The 24,549-nt window shown below is 41.9% G+C and overlaps 1 protein-coding gene across 1 annotated transcript in view; it reads left to right on the top strand.

The window, feature by feature from the left end:
* UBE2G1 (ubiquitin conjugating enzyme E2 G1) overlaps window positions 1–24,549 on the top strand; it is a 98,413-nt gene that overhangs the window by 38,283 nt on the left and 35,581 nt on the right. Inside the window, exon 2 of the mRNA XM_008047888.2 lies at window positions 17,916–18,018. Coding sequence (XP_008046079.1) covers window positions 17,916–18,018 — 103 coding nt within the window. The remainder of the gene's footprint in view (window positions 1–17,915; window positions 18,019–24,549) is intronic.

The following is a 24,549-nucleotide window of genomic DNA, read 5'->3' as shown; positions in this document are numbered from 1 at the left end:
TCCTATTTTCAGTGATTGTTGAAATTCTTAACCATGAAAATTTCTTTTTTTTTAATTTTTGAAGTTGATTTTTTTTATTTTTATTTTTTATTTTAATCAATATTTTTCATTATGATATTGTGGGGTACAGTTAAGGGTTAGGTATACAGATATGCTTCGTTCAGTCACCCTTGTTGATAAGAGATGTCTCCCCATCATGAAAATTTCTTAAACGTTTGAAATATTTAAGTCTTTTTTTTTTTTGAGTTGGAGTGTCACTGTTGCCCAGACTGGAGTGCAGTTGCACGCTCCCAGCCACTGCAACCTCGACCTGCTGGGCTCCGTGATCCCTCCGCTTCAGCCTTCCAAGTAGCTGGAACTACAGGCGTGTGCTACCATCCTGGCTAGTTTTTTATTTATTGTAGAGATGAGGTCTCACCAAGTTGTCCAGGTGGGTCTTGAACCCTTGGGTTCAGGCAGTCCACTCGCCTCAACCTCCCAGAGTGCTGGAGTTACAGGCTGAGCCACTGAGCCCGGCCTATTTAAGTCTTTAAATTATGCAATTATTATCTCTTTCTGAGAAGCTAGTTAACTAGTGGGAAGAAGAATCTCTTTCATTTTGCCTGAATACAATTACTTACACTTTTAGTGTATTTTTTTCTTTCAACCTTTTAAATATGCATTTTTTTACCTATTTTGTAATTATATTTATGTTACTTTACTTAGTAATGCAAACATTTCCTATTTTGCTACACATTGTCATTTTCATGCTGTACAGAGCCCATCAATTGACAGTCCCATAATCTCTCGTTTAGACTGTTTTTTTAAAAAAAGTTTAAGTTACATTCCAATTTTCCATGTATTTAGCTTGCCATTAAAGCTTTACTAAATGTATATGTAGGCCGGGTTCAGTGGCTCAGCCTGTAATCCCACACCTTGGGAGGCTGAGGTGAGTGGATTGCCTGAGCCCGCGGGTTTGAGACCCGCCTGGGCAACTTGGCGAGACCTCATCTCTACAATAAATAAAAAATTAGCCGGGTGTGGTAGCGCGCGCCTGTGTTCCAGCTGCTTGGAAGGCTGAGGCGGAAGGATCGCTGGAGCACAGCAGGTCGAGGCTGTGGTGGCTAGGAGTGGCCACTGCACTCCAGTCTGGGCGATAGAGTGACACTCCAACTCAAAAAAAAAAAATGTATATGTAATCTCAGGATTGTCATGGATTCTTGGTACCTCAAGCAGATAAGTGGGAAAAGGTGTAGAGGAGTGGAAATAAGCAAGCGCAACAGCATCCTTTTGAATTCAGACCAAAATCTTAGATTTTACTGTACCTCTTTTTAGCCAAAATAATTTAATTCGTTTGGCATTTTCTATATTCTTAAATCATTCAACATAGGGAAGAATTTTTTTCATATGCATAAGGTAGTGAAGTGCTTAAAAAAACCCAGGATGTTGATATTTTGGAAAACATAAAATAATTGCAGTTGTACATTTACTTAAAAATTAATTTTTGAAAATTATGTCCGTTTTCTTGTATTTTATTAATTTTTTTTTTTTGAGTTGGAGTCTCGCTCTGTCACCCAGACTGGAGTGCAGTGGCACACTCATGGCCATCGAATCCTTGACCTGCTGGGCTCAGGCCATCCTTCTGCCTCAGCCTCCAAGTATTTGGAACTACAGGAGCGTACCACCATGCCCGGCTAATTTTTTTTTGTTTGTTTTTTTTGAGTTGGAGTCTCACTCTGTCGCCCAGACTGGAGTGCAGTGGCATCCGCCCGGCCACCCTGCTGGGCTCCGGCGATCCTTCCGCCTCAACCTTCCAGGTAACTGGAACTATGGGTGCGCGCTACCAAGCCTGGCTGATTTTTGATTTATTGTAGAGATGAGGTCTCACCAAGTTGCCCAGGGGTTCTTGAGCCCGCGGGTTCAGGCATTCCACTCACCTCAGATTCCCAAAGCGTGGGATTACAGGCTGAACCACCGAGCCCAGCTTTTTTTGTTTTTTATTTTTATTTTTTTTATTTACTGTAGAGACAAGGTCTTACCAGGTTTCCCGGACTGGTCTCAAACCCCTGGACTCAGATATTCCTCTCACCATGGCCTCCCAAAGTGCTAGGATTACAGGCGTGAGCCACTGTGCCTGGGTGTTTTCTTGTTTTTTTAAATAAAGCCGGACTAGTTGATCTTCATGTACTGATGCTAATTTTGGTTCTCAGCTGGGAGAACCAGCTTAGCCATCATTATTCTAATACAGGCTTTGAGTTTCTATTCTGTAGAATGATGGCATGCAACTTGATAGAATTTGATATTCTTTCCAAACCCTAGAAGTTTGTTTTGGTGTTCCATTTGGAGTTATGTTACTTCTGCTGTTTCTTTAACAATGAGGGCAGTAGCTTTCTTGCACTTGGACTAAAATGGGCCTTTCATACTAGGAGAAATGGTAGAGAAAGTAAAGGAGAAAGGATTCTTGCAGCAGGAAGAGAAGGGCAGATGTTCTCAGAGGTCAGTTTTTTTAAGGAAAAAGGATGGCATATGTCCCATGTGTTTGACTGGTTTGGCTGCTGAGTACTGTACTGAGAGAAATTCTGAGTTCCTGATTAATGGTGCCTTCTTTGGGTGTGGGCCACATCAAAGACTTGAGAGTCACAGAGAGCAATGATACAGTCAGTCTGTACTTTAGAATCTGCCACACAAGGAGCTAGGAAGATATTTGACTTCCATTTGTGTCCCATATTTATCCAATTTGTAAACTGGACTTTTTTTTGCTGTGGTAAAATACACATAATGTTAGCCGGGCTCGGTGGCTCAGCGTGTAATCCCGCGCCTTTGGGAGGCTGAGGTGAGTGGATTGCCGGAGCCGGCGGGTTCGAGATCCGCCTGGGCAGTGAGACCTCATCTCTACAATAAATCAAAAAATCATCCGGGCGTGGTAGCACATGCCTGTAATTCGGGCTACTCGGAAGGCTGAGACGGAAAGATTGCTGGAGCCCAGCAGGCGAGGCTGCACCGCACTCCAGTCTGGGCGACCGAGTGAGACTCCAACTCAAAAAAAACAAAAACAAAAAAACACATAATGTTAAATAGACAATTTTAATTGTACAGTTCAGTGGCATTAAGTACATTCACACTGTTGTGCAACCATTACCACTATCCATTCCAGAATTTTTTAATGATCCCAAAAAGAAACTTTGTACCCATTAAACAGTAACATCTCAGTTACCCTTTTCCCTCCTTCTGACTACTGCACTTAATTAATCATAATTAAAAGTAAACAAACAAAAAACAATAACCACAATAACTCCTCACCCCCTTTACTCCCTCCCTTGACAACCTCCATAATGTTTTCTGTCTCTTTGAATTTAACTACTCTAGGCACTTTTCATGTAAATGGAATCATAAAGTATTTGTCCTTTTGTATCTGGCATATTTCACTTAGCATAATGTTTTCAGAGTTTTTCCATGTAGAATATATCATAATTTTATTCCCTTTAAAAAAGAGACAGGGTCTTTCTCTGTCACTCAGACTGGAGAGCAATAATAGGATCATAGCTCATAGCACCCTTGAACTCCTGAGCTGAAGCAATCCCTCCCACCTTAGTCACTTGAGTAGCTAGGACTATATAGGTGGACGCCATCAAAACTGGCTAATTTTTTTTAGTCGGAGTCTCACTCTGTCACTCAGACAGGAATGCAGTGGCCCGAACACGGCTATTCTGGTCTCTACCTGCTGGGCTCCGGCGATCCTTCCACCTCAGCCTTCCGAGTAGCTGGAACTACAGGCGTGCGCTACCACACCTGGCTCATTTTTTATTTATTGGAGATATGAGGTCTTGCCAAGTTGCCCAGGCAGGTCTCGAACCCGCGAGCTCAGGCAATCCACTCACCTCAGCCTCCCAAAGGCACGGGATTATAGGCTGAGCCACCGAGCCCGGCTGAGTTCCTGCTTTTAATTCTTTTTGGATTTTTTTTTTTTTTTGAGTTGGAGTCTCACTCTGTCACCCAGACTGGAGTGCAGTGGCACACTCCCGGCCACCGCAGCCTCAACCTGCTGGGCTCCGGTGATCTTTCCAAGTAGCCGAAGCTATAGGTGTGCGCTACCACACACCTGGCTAATTTTTGGTTTATTATAGATACGAGGTCTCTCCAAGTTGCCTGGTTGGGTCTAGAACCCGTGGGCTCAGGCAGTCCAGTCGCCTTGGCCTCCCAAAGTGCTGGGATGACAGGCTGAGCCACCGAGCCTGCCCTTCCTTTTGGAATTCTAACCAGAAGTGGAATTGCTGGATCATATGCTAATTCTGTGTTTAATATTTTGAGGACTTGTGGCTGCACCATTTTGCATTCCCATCAACATTGCACAGGGTTCTAATTTCATTGTTCTCTCTCTCTCTCGCTCTCTCTCTCTCTCTCTGTATTAAAAGCTGTCCTAATGTGTGTAAAGTGGCATCTCATTGTGGTTTAAATATGCATTATCCTAATTATTAGTGATGATAAACGTCTTCATATGCTTATTGGCCATCTTTTTATCTTTGGAAAAATGTTTATTCAAGTCCTTTGCCCATTAAGCTCTTTTTCCCCCCCCCCAAGTTGGTGTCTCACTCTGTGTCCCAGGCTGGAGTGCAGTGGCTCGCTCTAAGCCACTGCAGCCTTGAACTGCTGGGCTCAGGCAATCCTTCCACCCCAGCCTTCCAAGTAGCTGGAACTACAGGTATGCACCATCACACCCGGCTAATTTTTCTTTCTTTCTTTTTTTTATTTTTTTTTTGAGTTGGAGTCTCACTCTGTCACCCAGACTGGAGTGCTGTGGCCGCTCCCGGCCACCGCAGCCTCGACCTGCTGGGTTCTGGCGATCCTTCCGCCTCAGCCTTCCGAGTAGCTGGAACTACAGGCACGCACTACCATGCCCGGCTGATTTTTTGATTTATTGTACAGATGAGGTCTTACCGCCCAGGCGGGTGTCGAACCCGCGGGTTCAAGCAATCCACTCACATCAGCCTCCCAAAGGCGCGGGATTACAGGCTGAGCCACCGAGCCCGGCTTCTGGCTAATTTTTTTTGATTTATTGTAGAGATGAGGTCTTGCCAAGTTCCCTAGGCTGGTCTTGAATATGGGCTCAGGCAGTCCTCTCACCTTGGCCTTCCAAAGTGCTGGGATTATAGGCGTGAGCCACTGTGCCCAGCCATCTTTGGAAAAATGTTTCTTCAAGTCCGTTTCTCTTTTTTTTTTTGAGTTGGAGTCTCACTCTGTCACCCAGGCTGGAGTGCAGTGGCCGCTCCCGGCCACTACAGCCTCGACCTGCTGACCTTCGGCGATCCTTCCGCCTCAGCCTTCCAAGTAGCTGGAATCACAGGCATGTACTACCACGCCTGGCTGATTTTTTTGATTTATTGTAGAGATGAGGTCTCGCTGCCTAGGCGGGTCTCGAACCCGCAGGCACAGGCAATCCACTCACCTTGGGCTCCCAAAGTGCTGGGATTACAGGCTGAGCCACCGAACCCGGCTAAATTTTTTTAATTTATTGTCGAGATGAGGTCTCACCAAGTTGCCCAGGCGGGTCTCGGACCCGTGGACTCAGGCAATCCACTCACCTCAGCTTCCCAAAACACGAGATTACAGGCTGAGCCACCAAGCCCAGCTCGTTTCTCATTTTTGAACTGTGTTTGTTGTTATTGAGTTGTTGAGTTCTTTATGTATTCTAGATATTAATCTTATATATGTGACTTGCAAAGTTTCTCATCCATTCTGTTAGTTGCCATTGATGAACTGAAGTTGTAAATTATAATCCAGACTGGGCACAGTGACTCAAGCATGTAATCCCAGCACTTTGGGAGGCCGAGGCAAGAGGATTGCCTGAGTCCTCGGGTTCACGACCAGTTTGGGCAACTTGGCAAGACTTCCTCTCTACAATTAATTAAAAAAAAAAAAATTAGCTGGGCGTGGTGTTGTGCACCTATAGTTTCAGCTACTTGGAAGACTGAGTTGGAAGGATCTCTTGAGCCCAGCAGGTCGAGTCTGCGGTGGCTTTGAGCAGGATGTCACTGCACTCTAGTCCGGTTCACAGAGTGAGACTTTGACTCAATCTATTAATCAATCAATACTCCAGATTATTTGTTTTTTGTTGCCTTTGCTTTTGGTGTCATAAGCAAGAATTTGTTGCTAAATTTATTATCGTGAAGATTTTCCTCTACTGTTTCTTCTAAGAGCTTTCTAGCTTTAGATTTTATTTATATCTTTCATCCATTTTGAGTTAATGTTTGCATATGATGTTAGAGTCCAACTTCATTCTTTTTCTTGTGGATATCCAGGTTTTCTATCATCATTTATTGAAAGATTATCCTTTCCCATTTGAGTGGGTTGGTCACCCTTGTTGAAAATTGGCCATATAAACAAGGATTTCATTTCTGGACTCTTGTTTTTGTTCTAGTGGCCTATGCATCTGTCTTTAGTTTTGTTATTTTTTGAGTTGGAGTCTCGCTCTGTCACCCAGACTGGAGAGCAGTGGCATGCTTCTGGCTACCGCAGCCTAGACCTGCTGCGTTCCGGTGATCTTTTCACCTCAGCCTTCAAAGTAGCCAGAACTACAGGCGTGTGCTACCACACCCAGCTAATTTTTTTGATTTATTGTAGAGATAAGGTCTCACCAAGTTGCCCGAGTGGGTCTCATACCAGCGGGGTCAGGCAATCCACTCATCTCGGCCTCCCAAAGTGCTAGGATTACAGGTTGAGCCACCAAGCCTGGCTTGCATCTATCTTTATGTTAGTACCAAACTCTTTTGATTATTGTAGCTTTGTAGTAAGCTTTGGAATCGGGACATATGAGTTCTCTAACTTTGTTCTTGTTTTCAATAACATTTTGTCTATTTCAGTTCTCTTTTGAGATTTCATATGACTTTAAGAATGGATTATTTTTTTTGCAAAAACATTGTTGGCATTTTCATAGGAATTATATTTGTGACTTGCTTTGGGTATATTTTTTGTGTTTCAAGAAAAGGTTCAGTTGTTTAAATGTCTCTTTCACTCTCCTTTAACTTTTCAGTCTGTTTCCAGCATTTGTCTTTTTTACTCTTAAATATTCACTCACAGAATATAATGTGTCTGTGTGGGATAAACATAGTGTAAAATCCGTTCAATATTAAGAGTTGTTTTAAAACAAGTATCATGTAACCACTACCCAGGTGAATACATAGTTATGTGAACTTTTAAAACCACTGAAGTAGCTCATGGATGATTAAGTCAGCCAAAGTCAGAAAACAGAACCATGTTATTATTCAGGATGCACTAGGAAGAATGTTGTTACGGGTATGTGTTATTAGCTAGAGGTGATTGGAGTCATCGGGACATGGGAGGACTGGATTTCCTAGAGCCTTGTGCTGCTGTAGCTGGAGTAGGGAACCTTGAGTCCCCAGTTTGCTTAAGATATCACTTTGGGTCTAAATTTATAGTCTGTTTTGCTTAGAATTGGGAAGGAATAAGATGAAAAGTAAAGTAGCTAGGAAGTACTTGGCTGTTGAAACTGAGTCATACTGTAATCAGACTTGAAGCTCCTCTGAAACCAAGAATAAGTTTATTTTGTTGTTTTTAATCAGTAGTATCACATCATGGACTCTTTACATAAGTATAGTCAAGTATGATTTTGTATCCCATTGAATAACCTGGATTTAAATACCACTTGGGCTAAATACAATGGTAGTTACTTAATAAATATTTTTCTGTAACCAACAAATGCTATATGAATTATGAGTTTATGTTTATCAGAGGTCCCTAAACCATGGGCTGCAGACCGGTATTGGTCCATGGCCTGTTAGGATCTGGGATGCACAGCAGGAGGTGAGCAGCGGGCAAGCAGAGTTCTGCCAACCATCAGATCAGCAGCGGCAGTAGATTCTCATAGGAGTGCGAACCCTATTGTGAACTGTGCATGGAAGGAATCTAGCTGCTTATGAAAATCTTATGAGTTTCTTAAGAAAATCTTATGAGTGTCTAATGCCTGATCATCTGAGGTGGAGCTGTGGCAGTGATTAACATTGAGGTTTGACTGCACATCCCACTCCTGTCTGGAAAAATTGTCTTCCACAAAACCAGCCTCTGATGCCAAGAAAGGTTGGGGACCACTGGTGTTTAGTATGGTTCTCATTTAAAGGGTTAGGGCTTATACCTAGGATTCATGTGTTGTATCAGTCAGGTGAGTTCCCCTGAATAAATGTCTCCCCTTGAACATCTTAAAATATACTTGTGTGAAAAGGATGAGCCAGAATGTGGTAAATACTCTAACATAAATTTAAGGTGCCAGGGAGCTAACATAGATGATGAATTTTAGTTTGTTTGTTTGTTTGTTTGTTTTTTGAGTTGGAATCTTACTCTGTCGCCCAGACTAGAGTGCAGTGGCCGCTCCCAGCCACCGCAACCTCGATCTGCTGGGCTCCAGTGATCCTTCCACCTCAGCCTTCCGAGTAGCCGGAATTACAGGCACGCGCTACCACGCCCGGCTGATTTTTTGATTTTATTGTAGAGATGAGGTCTCGCCTGCCCAGGCGGGTCTCGAACCCGCGGGCGCAGGCAATCCACTCACCTCAGCCTCCCAAAGGCGTGGGATTACAGGCTGAGCCACCGAGCCCGGCTGTAATTTCCTTATTATGTGATAATAAACTTTTCAGTATTTTTACTGTCCTCTCAATCCAGATTCCTTAGTAAGATCTAAGATTTTTTCCTTTGTGAGAGGACTTCCTTTGGAAGTAAGAAATAGATTTAGAGAGCACTTATATAATTGATTAACTTTTTATTTTGATGAATTTATGTGCCTTCTTAGTATCATAGTTGTTCCTTAGAATCCTTCCTTAAAATAGTTTTATCTCCATTAGCATTCTGCATCTGAAATTGCATCAGTAATTGATATTAAATATATCATAGTTTGTGATGGGTCCTTACTTTTGCTTCGTAGGTTGCAATAGTATTGTAATATCAGGAGACAAAAAAGACCATTATATATTTTTGACTTGGAGTCTCACTCTGTCACCCAGAGTGGAGTGAGTGCAGTGGCTGCTCCCAGCCACTGCAGCCTCGACCTGCTGGGCTCCGGCGATCCTTCTGCCTCAGCCTTCCAAGTAGCTGGAACTACAGGCGTGTGCTACCACGCCTGACTAATTTTTGATTTATTGTAGAGATGAGGTCTCGCCAGTTTGCCCAGGTGAGTCTCGAACCCGCGGGCTCAGGCAGTCCACTCACCTCGGCCTCCCAAAGCGCTAGGATTACAGGCTGAGCCACTGAACCCAGCTGACTATAATATTTATTGACACCGGAAGGGTGTTCAAGACATTTGTCTCTCAAAAGAGCCTGTTTGCCTTCTCTGTGTGCCTGTGTGTATTTTTTTTTATTTTTTATTTTTTGGTTGGAATCTTATTTTGTTGCCCAGGCTGGACGGCAGTGGCACAATCATGGCTACTGCAGCCTGGACCTTAGGAGCTCAAGTGATCTTTCTGCCTCGCCTTCCAAGTAGCTGGAACTACAGGCGTGTGCCACCATGCCTGGCTAATTTTTTTGTTTATTATAGAGACAAAGTCTTGCCAAGTTGTCCGGGCTGGTGTTGAACCCCTGGGCTCAGACAGTTCTCTCACCTCTAAAGTGCTAGAGTTATAGATGTGAGCCACTGCACCTGGCTATGTGTATTTTTTGAATGGTAACATACCTCCTCATATAATAAAGGAATCTTCTTTTACACCAGCCAATTCTATTTGAGTTCAATATAACAGGCAATGTATTCTTCAACATTTTCTAAGTATTGTTGGGTTTTCAGAGTATACCAAGGCTTTAGCTTAACATCTCCCTCAATTTGTCTATATAAAAGCAAAGGAAGTTTGACACTTTTTCTTGTTTTATGAAATGAAAGTGTTAGCTGGCATTCCTCAAAAAAAAAAAGCCAATTTTGTCATTTTTTAAATTTACTTTTCAGTATTTGTATCTTTATTAATAGTTTTCTGCCATTTTAAAAATCAAATAATAAAAGTGTAGTATGTCACTATTATTCATACTTTTTGGTAGCATTTTAGCCAGTGCAGAACTGGTGCGAAAGCAAGATACAAGTAATACTAACTAGTTAATGTGCTACGAAACAGTTACCTGCTTAAAAATCTGAGAGAATCAACTGAAAGTTAGAATCAAGAGCTAAGATACAGGTATCTGAATATAATATTTATTTCAAGCTTGGTAATTTTGTTTAATAAATAGGGGGAAATATAAATGCATGAAAGAAAAATTTCTGTTGAGAAAAGGATACCTAATGTTAGCAAGGCTGTAGGGAAATAGATACCTCCAGTGTTTCTGGAAGTATAAATTGAAGCAAACATTTTGTGGATTAATATGCATGTTTCTTTGACTTGTGATTTAATTTATAGGAGTTTATGTTCCAGGTTTATGTCCACAAATGTGTAAGAAGAATACAAAGATGTTTTATGACAGTATATTCAATTTACTTTAACTTTCTTTTTAGAGACAGGGTGTTGCTTTGTTGTCAGTCAGGAGTGCAATGGGGTGATCATAGCTCACCTTAACCCTGAACTTCGGGCTCAAGTGATCTTCCTGCCTCAGCCTCCTGAGAAGCTGGGACTACAGGCACGGCTCAGCAATAGTAGTGTTATTTATACTGTAATCCCATGCCTTTGGGAGGCTGAGGTGAGTGGATTGCCTGAGCCCGCAGGTTTGAGACCCGCCTGGGCAGGCGAGGCCTCATTTCTACAATAAATCAAAAAATTAACTGGGTGTGGTAGTGCGTGCCTGTAGTTCCAGCTACGTGGAAGACTGAGGCGGAAGGATAGCCAGAGCCCAGCAGGTCGAGGCTGTGGTGGCCGGGAGTGGCCACTGCACTCCAGTCTGGGTGACAGAGTGAGACTCCAACTCAAAAAAATAAAAATAAAAATAAAAAAGGCCATGGGAGGAGGATAGTAGTGGAAATTAAGTGTCTAATGTTCAAACCATACTCAGTGGCCATAAGGTCATAAGGTGTAAAATGATATTTTTAAATACTATATCGTTGTATAGCTAAACTGTAGAATAATACATAACAAATTATTAGCAGTGGAGGGCAAGTAAGATAGTGTAATACCTTTGGAGGGCAAGGAAGATAGTGTAAAATGTCTTACATTTTATTTTGTTTTAGGGTAAATGACTTTTTTTTTTTTTTGAGCAGTAGTTTCACTCTGTACCCAGGCTGGAGCACTGGAATGGAGCACACTGATGGCCACTACAGTCTCAACCTGCTGGGTTCAGGCCATCCTTCCGCCTCAGCCTTCCAAGTAGCTTGAAACTATAGGCGCATGCCACCACACCCAGCTAGTGTGTTTATTTTATTTTAGAGTCAGGTTTTGCCAAGTTGCCTAGGCTGGTCTCAAACCCCTGAGCTCAGGCAGTCCTCTCGCCTCTGCTCCCCGAGTACTGGGATTACAGGTGTGAGCCACTGTGCCTGGCTAAGGAAAATTGTAAACATGAAATAAAACCAGAGTAAGGCTTGAGTATAATGGCTCCCACCTGTAATCCCAGAACTTTTGGAGGCCAAAGTGGGTAGATTACTTGAGTACAGGAGTTCAAGACCAGCCTAGGCGACATAGAACATGTCTCTATAAAAAATAAAAGTAAAAAATAGGCGGATGTGGTGGGATGTGTCTGTAGTCCCAGCTACTAAGAAGACTGAGGCGGAAGGATCACCTGAGCCCAGGAGGTCGAGGCTGTGATGAGCCATGAGTGTGCCACTACACTCCCATTCTGTGCAACAGAGTTAGACTGCAACTAAAAAAACAAACAACTCAAAGTAGACAGATGGTTATATTGAATGTCCATTTACTCATTTATTAGTCTCAACAATTGCTAGATGTATTCCAGGCTTGTTTCATCTTTCTCTGTTTCTTTCCCTTATGATGGTGAAGCACATCCTAAACATGATGATTTGTCTGTAAATAAATACTTCAGTGTCTGTCTCTAAAAAATGAGAGAAAAAAACCCCAGCACAATACCATTACTAACAAAAAGTTAGCAGGATTACTTTATTAATGTTACCCAATATCTAATCAGACTTCAAATTTTAAGTTGTCATGAATTTTTTAAATGTTTGAATTCATGTCTCTCTTTTGTGCCTTTTGCAGTATATTTGCTGAAGATTCTAGGTCATGTTCTTTGGAATTTCCCCCAGAGTAGATGTTATGTCTTTGGGATATCCTTAAATATGTTTCTCTGTTTATATTTTTTGTAAATTGGTTATTGTATCTAGGGACTCAGACAAGTTCACATTTGTTAAATGAGATTACTTCATAAGGAGTAGCTTGTTTATCGGGAGACATGTAATGTCTGATGGTCTCTTCAAATGCATAGATTAAATGACAAAATGGCAGTGTTTCAGTTATTTTTCTTTCTTTTTTTTTTGTGAGTTGGTGTCTCACTCTGTTGCCCAGGACGCCGCTCCTGGCCACTGCAGCCTCGACCTGCTGGGCTCTGGCGATCCTTCCGCTTCAGCCTTCTGAATAGCCGGAATTACAGGCATGCGCTACCACGCCCGGCTGATTTTTCTGTTTATTGTAGAGATGAGGTCTCGCCAAGTTGCCCAGGCGCGTCTCGAACCCACGGGCTCAGGCAATCCACTCACCTCAGCCTCCCAAAGCACGGGATTAAAGTATTTTTCATTTTTAAGATGGAATATTTGTATACAGAAAGATCTCTCATTTGATCAAATAGTAATTAGTATTTGATTACTTGGCCACACAATTTTTATAGGAACATACTAAATTTTAATTATTTTGCTGTTTTTTGTTGGTTTTCAAGATAACAATTCGAGTATCAATAAAGATAATACCCACAAAGGATTGAAACCTAAGTGTCTAAACCCATGAATTTATAACCATGATACCAAAAATAAAAAACTAATTGATCACCATTACAATATTTGACTATTGGGAGCCTCTTCAAGTTGGCTATTGAGTCCTTTTATTAAGACCATAGTATTATTTGATATCTTCCTTTTTATCTGGTATGTATGAGATGAACCTGAATGTTTTTTGCTCCAGACCTAGAATTGGCCGTTTCTCTGAAGAGCCCTTTTCCCTTTTAGTGGTAAATTCATATTTACAGACAGTAACGTAGGTACTAGAGATGCTTGTTGCTACTGGGTTGACCATTTTTTAAAGACTTTTTCAGTGGACAAAACTCAGAAGTATATGTTTTAAGGCTATGTCATGAATTCAAATCGGTACTTTGAACTCAAACTTAGGAATTAGGGTTTTACTTTTCATATGCTCTCCCCATTCTTTTTAGTCTTATTCTTGATAATGGCACTCTCTTAGCATGTCTGGGCATGCATTGTTTTTTATTTTTTTTTTTTTTTGAGTTGGAGTCTCACTCTGTTGCCCAGACTAGACTGCAGTGGCCACTCCCAGCCACCGCAGCCTCGATCTGCTGGGCTCCGGCGATCCTTCCGCCTCAGTCTTCCAAGTCGCTGGAACTACAGGCACGCGCTACCACGCTACCCAGCTAGTTTTTGATTTATTGTAGAGATGAAGTCCTGCCAAGTTGCCCTAGTGGGTCTCGAACCCACGGGCTCAGGCAATCCACTCACCTCAGCCTCCCAAAGGCGCGGGATTACAGGCTGAGCCACTGAGCCCAGCTGCATTATTTTTTATTACTTGTACAAATTATCACTCTCACGGACTTTCCTCTTTCCTTGGTTTCCTTTTTATTCATGGCTTGTAGACTACTCTGACTCACAGTGATTTCAGATTCATAGCATGCATAACTCTTTCTTAACAATCGTCTGATACTCTAGGGTTTACTGAGTTTCAAATGTTGAAGTTAGCATAAACAGAAAAGTACATAAATATTACGTTTCACATGCTCTTACCAGCACTCTAGAAGTCTGTTTTGTGTTTCCTAGATGCTACTCTCACTTCTAAAAAAAGAAAAAAAAAGATTGTCCTGATTTCTAATAATTTCGATTAGTTTTTTAGTTTTGTCCTCCTTTAGGATACTTTAAACTTTTGGTGTTTTAGCATTCATGGCTTTTGTGGGAAAGGGAGATCTTTCAAGCTCTTTCCAATTCTAACTGTATTTCTAGGTAACCACCATTAAGAAAAGATGTGCCAGGCGCTGTGCCTCACACCTGCAATCCCAGTACTTTGGGAGGCCTGGGCAACATTAAGAGACCTCGTCTCTACGATAAATAAAAAATTACCTGGACATGGTAACACGGGCCTGTAGTTCCAGCTACTTCGAAGGCTGAAGTGGAAGGAGCTCAGCAGGTCGAGGTGCAGGGGCCGTGAGCAGTATGCCACTGCACTCCACTGAGTGATGAGTGAGGCTCAGACTCAACAAAAAGAAAATAGGCCGGACACGGTGACTCAGGCCTATAATCCCAGCACTTTGGGAAACCGAAGTGAGAGGATTGCCTGAGCTCATGGTTTCGAGACCTGCCTGGGCAACTTGGCAAGCCCTCATCTTTACAATGTATCAAAAAATTATCCGGGCATGGTGGCGCGTACCTGTAGTTCCAGCTACTTAGAAGGCTGATGCGGAAGGATCACCTGAGTCCAGCAGGTCGAGGCTGCAGTGGCCATGAGCATGCCATTGCATTCCAGCCTGAGCAACAGAGTGAGACTCTGACAATGCCCAGCTAATTTTTTTAATTTTTAATTTTTATTTATTTTTTATTATAGAGATGAGGTCTTGCCAAGCTTTCCGGGCTGGTCTTGAACCTGAGGGCTCAGACAATCCTCTCACTTAGGCCTCCCAAAGTGCTGGGCTTATAGGCATGAACCTCTGCTCCCGGCCTAGGAACTCTAATTTTAAGGACTGTTAGACTTTTACCTATTTTAAGGCAGATGTTCTTTCCCAGTCTGTCGTTTTTTAGACTTTATTGCTTACTGCTCTTAAAATGTTGTGTAGTATAACTTAATTATTGAGCTTTGTGTCCTGCATAGGAGGGCCACCTCCACTCAAGATTATGTTTTAAAAAAACCCATAATTCTATATTTTCTTTTTCTTTTTTTTGAGTTGGAGTCTCATTCTGTAGCCCAGGCTGGAGTACAGTGGCCGCTCCCGGCCACTGCAGCCTTGACCTGCTGGGCTCCGGTGATCCTTCCACCTCAGCCTTCCAAGTAGCCGGAACTACAGGCGCGTGCTACCACACCCAGCTAATTTTTTTGATTTATTGTAGAGGTGAGGTCTCACCAAGTTGCCCGTTGGGTCTCGAACCCACGGGCTCAGGCAATCCACTCACCTTGGCCTCCCAAAGTGCAGAATTACAGGCTGAGCCACCAAGCCCGGCCTATATTTTCTTTTAGTTAGGTTTTTGTTGTTGTTGTTGAGTTTTTGTTTGTTTATTGAGTCAGGGTCTTACTCTGTCACCCTGGAGTACAGTGGCATGATCACAGCTCACCGCACCCTTGATCTCCTAGACTTAGGTGATCCTCCCACCTTAGCCTCCTGAACTGCTACAATTATAGATGCATGTCACCATGCCTAGCTAATTTTTTGGGGGTTTTTTTTTGTTGTTGTTTTTGAGTTGGAGTCTCACTCTGTCACCCAGGCTAGAGTACAGTGGCACGCTCACGGCCACCTCAGCTTCGACCTGCTGGGCTCAGGTGATCCTTCCACCTCAGCCTTCCAAATGGCTGGAAATACATGCACACACTACCTCACTCAGCTAATTTTTTGATTTATTATAGAGATGAGGTCTCACCAAGCTGCCCAGGCTGGTCTCAAACCTGTGGGCAACCCTCTCACCTTGTCCTCCCAAAGTGCTGGGATTATAGGCATGGACCACCGCACCTCGCCCTAATTTTTTTTTTTTTTTTTAATTGTGCAGTCGAGATCTTGCTATGTTCCCCAGGCAGGTCTTGAACTTTTGGGCTCAAACAATTCTCCCACCTCAGCCTCCCAAAGTGTTGGAATTACAGGCATGAGCTACCGTGCCTGGCTTAGTTAGGTTTTATATCTGCTTGTTTATATCTCTGATCCATCTGGGTTTGAATGCAGTGTGAGGTATTCATATCAATGTTTAAACATAGATAGTATGTTTTAATATCTTTTAGCCTTTTCCATTAAAAAAACTTGCTTGAGCCGGGCTTGGTGGCTCAGCCTGTAATCCCGCGCCTTGGGAGGCTGAAGTGAGTGGATTGCCTGAGCCCGCAGGTTCGAGACCCGCCTGGGCAGCGAGACCTCATCTCTACAATAAATCAAAAAATTAGCTGGGCATAGTAGCACATGCCTGTAGTTCCAGCTACTTGGAAGGCTGAGGCGGAAGGATCGCCGGAGTCCAGGTCGAGGCTGCGGTGGCAGGGAGCGGCCACTGCACTCCAGTCAGGGCGACAGAGTGAGACTCCCAACTCCAAAAAAAAAAAACAAAACTTGAATTTTATCTACCTGTGACTACTGTTCTTTTCCATTTTCTGTTAAATTTTAGAAAAAGTTTCCACTTGGTTTCCACTTCACCTTTTTTTGTCAAGTTGGTGTTGCTTGCGTGTATTCAGCCTTGCCATTACACTGAAACTGCTTATGCCAAAGGAAGCCTTGCCTTCTTTTTACTCAACCCAGTGGGCTGAATTTAGACCCCCTTTTTTCTGAGCAGCATGTATCATTGTTGGATACTTTCTCTTTGAAATTTATATCCTTTGTTTTCCTTTTTTTTTTTTTTTTTTTTAATTGGAGTCTTACTCTGTTGTCCAGGCTGGAATGCAGTAGTACATTCACTGTCACTGCAGCGTCGATTTGGGCTCAGGTGATCCTTCTGCTTCAGCCTTCCAAGTAGCTGGAACTACAGGTGTGCACCACCATGCCCGGCTAATTTTTTTATTTATTGTAGAGATTAGGTCTCGCCAAGTTGCCCAGACTGGTCTGGAACCCCTGGGCTCAGTCAGCCCTCTCGACTTGGCCTCCTAAAGTGCTAGGATTGCAGACTTGAGCCACCGCACCTGGCTTTCTTTGACTTCTTATGATATAATTTTTTTCCAGTTTTCTTTCTACTTTCCTGGCTTACCCTTCTCATTCACATGTGCAGCCTCTTTCTTTTTGTCTCCCAAATATTGGTATTTTCTAGAATTTATCCAGTTACATTCTCTACAGTATGTATTTGAGTGATGACATCATTGAGTGTTGTGCCATCCTTGATTGATGCCATTAGTCTTAAGACTTCCGTTATCAGCTATATTCTGATAATTCCCAAGTTTCTAGGTTTACGTCAGCCTTTTAAAAAAATGTATTTATGCCCCATGGCATTTAAAATTAAACCCAGCTGGGCGCGGTGGCTCACATCTGTAATCCCAGTACTTTGGGAGGCTAAGGTGAAAGGATTGTCTGAGCCCACAGGTTCCAGACCTGCCTGGGCAAGTTGGTGAGACCTTGTCTCTACAATAAATTAAAAAATTAGCAAGGCATGGTAGCGTGAGCCTGTAGTTACAGCTACTTTGGGAAGTTGAGGTAAAAGGATTACTTGAGCCCAGCAGGTCGAGGCTGCAGTGGCCATGAATATGCCACTGTACTCCAGCCTGGGCGACAGAGTAAGACTCCAACTCAAAAAAAAAGAAAAAAAAAGACTAAACCCATCACCATTTCTTCCCCTCACCCCTCATACCAGTACCTCTTCCTGTGTTTACCATTTCAGTGAGTGAACAGATTCCTACCCCTACACAGAAACCTGTGTGTCATTTTTAAAAATTGAGACAAAAGCCACATAACATACAATTAACCATGTCCTCTCGCCTCTACCTCCCAAAGTACTGGGATTACAGGTGTGAGCCACTGTGCCTGACTTGGATAGTTTTTTTTACCCAGGGCTTCCTTATAATATATAAATGGGAGTGCTTTGACCATCATGTAGCATTTTATCTGCAAGGTATATTATACTCAAGTTCTATATTTACCTGATGAGTGAAAATTATGTGATAAAAAGTATTGATCAAGCTTTTCTTTTTTAACAGAACTCAACAAAAATCCAGTGGAAGGCTTTTCAGCAGGTTTAATAGATGACAACGATCTCTACCGATGGGAAGTCCTTATTATTGGTCCTCCAGATACACTTTAGTAAGTATAATGGAACTAACACCTTCAAAAGAAGCTCTTTAAATTAATTGAAATTAAAAATATTTTGGCAAACAGAAATGAAATTATTTTTTAAGGAGCAGGGGAAATGAATGTGTTCGGTATCATTTTTACTGAGTTTAATCATATTAAAAGTTTTTGTGAGCCGGGCTCCATGGCTCAGCCTGTAATCCCGCTCTTTGGGAGGCTGAGGTGAGTGAATTGCCTAAGCCCACGGGTTCGAGACCCGCCTGGGCAACTTGGCGAGACCTCATCTCTACAATAAATTAAAAAAAAAAATAGCTAGGTGTGGTAGCATGCGCCTGTAGTTCCGGCTACTTGGAAGACTGAGGCAGAAGAATTGCTGGAGCCCAGGGCGGTCGAGGCTGTGGTGGCCAGAAGTGGCCACTGCACTCCAGTCTGGGTGACAGAGTGAAACTCCAACTCAAAAAAAAAAAGTTTTTGTGGTGTTCTGCTTAAAGCTCTAATGTCTAAAACCTGTGCTTTTTAGAACATACAATGGTTTCAGAAATTGAGATACGCTCTATACGTGGAATAAATTTATTACAGAAAAACTTTTCTTTTTGGTGATATTAAATATAAATTAATATATTTTTTACTTGTGTTTCAGAAATTGGAATGTTGATTTGAGCAGGGTCAGGGAGAAGAAGAAAACTAAGTTGTTTTTTTTTTTTGAGTCGGAGTCTCACTCCATTGCCCAGACTGGAGTGCAGTGGCACGCTCCCGTCCACCGCAGCCTCGACCTGCTGGACTACGGTGATCCTTCCACCTCAGCCTTGCTTGTAGCCGGAATTACAGGCACACACTACCATGCCCGGCTGATTTTTTTTTTTTTTTAATTTATTGTAGAGATGAGGTCTCGCCAAGTTGCCCGGGCAGGTCTCGAACCCTCAGGCTCAGGCAATCCACTCACCTTGGCCTCCCAAAGCACTGGGATTACAGGCTGAGCCACTGAACCCGGCCAGAACATTTTTTTATCGAAATGTTTCTCCCTATCCTCTTAATCTTTGTGCTTACTGTGCTTTGACTCATTAAGGGAACATCATAATTTTAATGACAAAGGTTTGCCATTCTTTTTTTTTTTTTTGAGTTGGAGTCTCTCTTTGTCATCCAGGATGGAGTGCAGTGGCACGCTCCCGGCCACCGCGGCCTTGACCTGCTGGGCTCAGGCTATCCTTCCGCCTCAGCCTTCCAAGTAGCTGGAACTACAGGTGCGCGCTACCCCCTCAGCTAATTTTTTAATTTATTGTAGAGATGAGGTCTCACTGTGTTGCCCAGGCTGGTCTCAAACCCTCGGGCTCAGGTAGTCCTCTTGCTTCGGCCTCCCAAAGTGATGGGATTATAGGTTTGAGCCTCCGTGCCCAGCCAGGTTTACCATTCATAACACTTTATGGATTTATTAAGGCATAGGATTTCATATTTCTGGGACATTTTTATACAACATGTATTATACACATCAATGTTTTCAAGTTAGAGAGAACTTTTTTTTTTTTTTTTTTGAGTTGGAGTCTCACTCTATCACCCAGACTGGAGTGCAGTGGCCGCTCCTGGCCACCGCAGCTTCGACCTGCTGGGTTCTGGCGATCCTTCCGCCTCAGCCTTCTGAGTGACCGGAATTACAGGCACACATTACCATGCCCGGCTGATTTTTTGATTTATTGTAGAGATGAAGTCTTGCCAAGTTGCCCAAGTGGGTCTCGAACCTGCGGGCTCAGGCAACCCACTCACCTCAGCCTCCCAAAGCGCGGGATTATAGGCTGAGCCACCGAGCCCGGCTCAGAGAGAACTTTTAACATCATTTTAATTGTTCTCTATTTGGCTCCCTACAGAATACTTGTCAGAATCAAGGTGTTCTGACCCTAAGATAAACTAATGATCACTTGCTTCTAGTTTATAAAATTTATTGTTAGGCTATAAAATAACTTATTACCTGGCTGTCAGTTGTTGTTGAATAAATGATTTAAGTATAGACATTCTAGCAGTGTTAAAAAAAAACAACACAAGAAGAGAGACAGAATTTCTTAAATTTTTCATGTAATACATTTCTTAATTCAGAGACCATATTTTCTACTCTGAATGTTTGTAGACTAAGACTTACTAGGATTTATTAATCTTTATAAGATGTATCATGATTTCTTCATATTGGTGTTGAGTATGAGTTTCCATTCTTTTTATATATGTTGAGGTTTGGGCAAAAAAATGAAGTGACTTTCTCAAAGCCATACAATTGAGTGACCTACAGAACTAGATCTGAGTTTCTTGAGGACTGGACTATACGTCCACACTCATCCATAATCCTTGATGGTACTAAGTTGCTAAGGGTTTCAGTACACCAAATATTTTTTGTGTGTGATGGCCAAGTAGTTGTTTTTAGGTTTTCTAAGATAGTAGCTCTTTTTCTCCTCAGAATAACTGTTGTTGGCAAAGAAGATCCAGAGCTACTTCTCTACCAGGACAGACTGAGACATACAGAGTTGAGCCATAGTGTGGATGTTTGTGTTTTCTATAGTCTGTAATATATATAGTATACATGATATTGCCAATCAGAATTTTTGTTGATGTGCTTCCTGACAGTTTGCTTGCGTTGGTAAGTGTCGCAAACTAAGATATACCTGAATTTGGTCAGTCCACATAGTAATTGAAAACCATCTTGGAGGCATTTGCTCATAACCTTACTGTTATTTGAAAGCAAATTTCTTTTTTTTGTGTCAAGAGTCTCACTCTGTCACCCAGGCGGATGGAGTACAGTGGCACGCTGCTAGCAGCCGCTGCAGTCTCGACCTACAGGGCTCAGATGATCCTTCCGCCTCAGCCTTCCAAGTAGCTGGAACTACAGGCACGCACCACTACACCCAGCTAATTTTTGGATTTATTGTAGAGATGAGGTCTCAGCAAGTTGTCAAGGCTGGTCTTGAACCTATGGACTTGGGCAATCCTCTCACCTTGGCCTCCCAAAGTGCTGGGATTATAAGCATGTGCCTCCACGCTTAGCCTTGAAAGCAAATTTCTTAATTGATTTTGCACACAAAAACATGTATACAATCTGGTCTATATGCCTGATGAAGTTCAGGCTTATTCTAGTTTTTTCTCCAATATCTTGGGAGACGCAGTGACGTTCAGTGAGAGAATCTAGTTACCCTTACAATAGGTACAATATAATGAGCGAATTCTCCTAAACTGATGTCTGTATGGAGCATTAATTAGCAATTCAGGCTTGAGCTTCAATTCTAAGGGCTTCACTGAGTTTTTATCCCTTTGTCATATACAAGTATCTCTAAATATTATTAGCTGGTCCATATATACAGTCATGGTGCTGCATAATGATGTTTTGGTTGTTGATGGACCACATACGTGATGGTTGTCCCACAAGATTGTAATGGAACTGGAACTGAGAGATTTCTATCGCTTTGTGACATGGTAGCCCTCATAACTTTGTAGCACAATGCCCTGCTTATTTGTGGTGATGCCAGTGTAAACAAACCTATTGCACAGCCAGTCGTTTAAAAGCATAGTACTTATAATTAGATATAGTACATATACTTGATAATAAGTGACTGTTACTGGTTTATGTATTTACTGTACTTTTTATTGTTATTTTAGTGTGTACTCCTTCTACTTAAATATTTTTGAAAGTTAGCTGTAAAACAGCTTCAGGAGATATTCCAGCAGAAGGCATTGTCATCATAGGAGCTCCATGCATGTTGTTGCTCCTGAAGACCTTCCAGTGAAACAAGATGTAGAGGTGGAAGACAGTGATGTTGATGATCCTTACTCCATGTAGGCCTAGGCTAATGTTTTTTTGTGTGTTTGTTACAAAAAAATTTAAAAAGTAGAATAAAGTTTATATTATAAGGATATTTAAAAAATATTTTTGTATAGGTCTTACAATGTATTTGTGTTACAAAAAATTAAAGTACATGAAGTAAAAAGTAACATAAGCTAAGATTAATTTATTATAGAATAAAAAAAAATTGGGGGAAGTAAATTTAGTGTAGCCTAAGTGTACATTTTAAAGTCTGTAGTCATATACAGTGTCCTAAGCCATCACGTTCACTCACCACTCACTGACTCAGCCAGAATAACTTCTAGTTCTGCAGGATTCATTCATGGTAGATGCTCTATACAATATAGCCTTTTTCATCTTTCATTTTTACTGTTTTTTTTTTTAGTTGGAGTCTCACTCTTTCACCCAGTCTGGAGTGCAGTGGCACACTCATGGCCACACCCCAGCGTCTACCTGCTGGGCTCCAGCAATCCTTCCACCTCAGCCTTTCAAGTAGTCGGTGGTACAGGTGCACGCTACCATGCCTGTCTAATTTTTTTTTATTTTTCTTGTAGAGACATGATCTTACCAAGTTGCCTGGGCTGGTCTCAAACCCTAGGGCTTAGGCAGTCCACTTGCCTTGGTCTCCCAAAGTGCTGGGATTACAGGCTGAGACACCGAGCCTGGCTGAAGTTTATTGCTTCTATATTTAGATATGTTTAGATATACAAGTACTTACCATTGTTTTAAAATTATCAGCCAGGCTCAGTGGCTCAGCCTGTAATCCCGCGCCTTTGGGAGGCTGAGGTGAGTGGATTTCTTGAGCCTGCGAGTTCGAGACCCACCTGGGCAACTTGGCGAGACCTCATCTCTACAATAAATAAAAAATTAACCAGGTGTGGTGGCACACTTGTAGTTCCAGCTACTTGGAAGGCTGAGGCGGAAGGATCGCCGGAGCCCAGCAGGTCGGGGCTGCGGTGGCCGGGAGCGACCACTGCACTCCAGTCTGTGCAACCGAGTGAGACTCCAGCTCAAAAAAATAAATAAATAAAATTATCTACAGTATTAAGTATAGTAACATGCTGTATAGGTGTGTAGCCTTGGAGCAATAGGCTTTATCATAAAACCTAGTTGTTTTAGTAAACTGTGCCATCTAGGTTTGTGTATGTACACTCTGATGTGTTCCCACAACGTCAGAATTAATTGCCTAATGGTATTTTTCTCAGGACATATGCCTGTCTTTAAGCAACATGTGGCTGTATATTGCATACCTCAAACTTTACCAAAGATAACCACTTTTGTCTTTTCACTAATAAAAACCCACATCTGGCCTTCAGTATACATTTTTAAAAGTGTTCACTATTGACTTGAGATGTGAATAGCAGAAGCATTTGTGGCAGGTCCTCTGGAGTTTGTAATTGCTGATGAGTCAACTGATACTCACTTCTGTACTGTGCCTTCCAGAGATCAGCAGCCTTTGCCTAGGGAATAGACAGATAGCATGTGCCTTGGGCGGGACCTGAGAAAGGCAAAAGAAAGTAACTAGGAAGGTCCAAGGAAAATGAGGAACGGTTTTATAGAAGTAAACCCTTTAAAATGCTACCAAGAATCAAGTATTTAATAGAATGCCTAAAAGGTATTTGTTGACTTAACAGTAAGGAAGTTAGTGATGTTCTTGTAGTTGTTCCACTGGAGTGAAGAGAGTAGAGGACAGCTTGAGTTGTTTGAATAATGTTATTTATATGTAAGGTTATAATACATAAACCTTACATATAAATAACTGCCTCTAAAGGGAAGTGCAGAGACTTATAGTGGGAAGGAGGATTATAGGGCTGAAAATAAAGGTTCTCTAGGCTTAGATAGTACCCAAACCTAAGTGATAATTTACCACTTTTATGCTTAGACCTTAGAAAAAGTACTGTACCAAAATTTTATGAAAGCTAGTGCAATATTTCACTAAGACATCATTAGCCTTCATTTAGTCACTAGAGGGCTCTCCACACTCTTTATAATCTGTGTAATCAGTAATTGGTACATTCATTGTTACTTTATTTGAGACTTAATAATTGCTGAGTCTTAATTTAGTCATTATACTCATCTTGACATAGTATTTATTACATTTGTATTACTGCTCTGTTCATTAGTGAATTTTCTAGTGCAGTTAAGAATAGATTCTCAGCCAGACATGGCACATGCCTGCAATTCCAGCACTTTGGGAGGCCCAAGCTAGAGACTGCTTAAGCCCAGAAGTTCGACACCAGCCTATGCAACATACTAAGATTTGTCTCTACAAAAAGAAGAAAAAATAACCAGGTATAGTGGCATACACTTATAGTCCCCGCTACTCAGAAGACTGAGGCGGAAGGTCTCATGAGCCTAGGAGATTGGGGTTGCAGTGAGCTATGACTGTGCTATTACACCCAGTGTTCTATTACCTGGGTGACAGAGTGAGACCCCAACTTAAAAAAAACACACACACACACACACACACACACACACATATATATATATATATATATGATTTTTCTATGAAGTGTACATTCTGAAACTTTTGTGATAGGCCTGATATTTTCAGATTGATTATCAAGCAGTACAGATAGCCACCCATATCCATATCAAAGTTTCTGGTAAGAGTGGCAGTAGGTTTTTTAAAAAAGTTTAAGATACATGGTTATCACTGTATGATTATATACTTTATAAGTTTGTATTAATGCTGACTGTACACTTTTTTTTTTTTTTTTTTTTTTGGT

Source organism: Carlito syrichta, unplaced genomic scaffold, assembly GCF_000164805.1.
Source record: "Carlito syrichta isolate Samal-C Ts95f unplaced genomic scaffold, Tarsius_syrichta-2.0.1 Scaffold118031, whole genome shotgun sequence".
Classification (NCBI taxonomy): Eukaryota; Metazoa; Chordata; class Mammalia; order Primates; family Tarsiidae; genus Carlito; species Carlito syrichta.
This window is presented reverse-complemented; position numbering and strand designations above follow the sequence as displayed.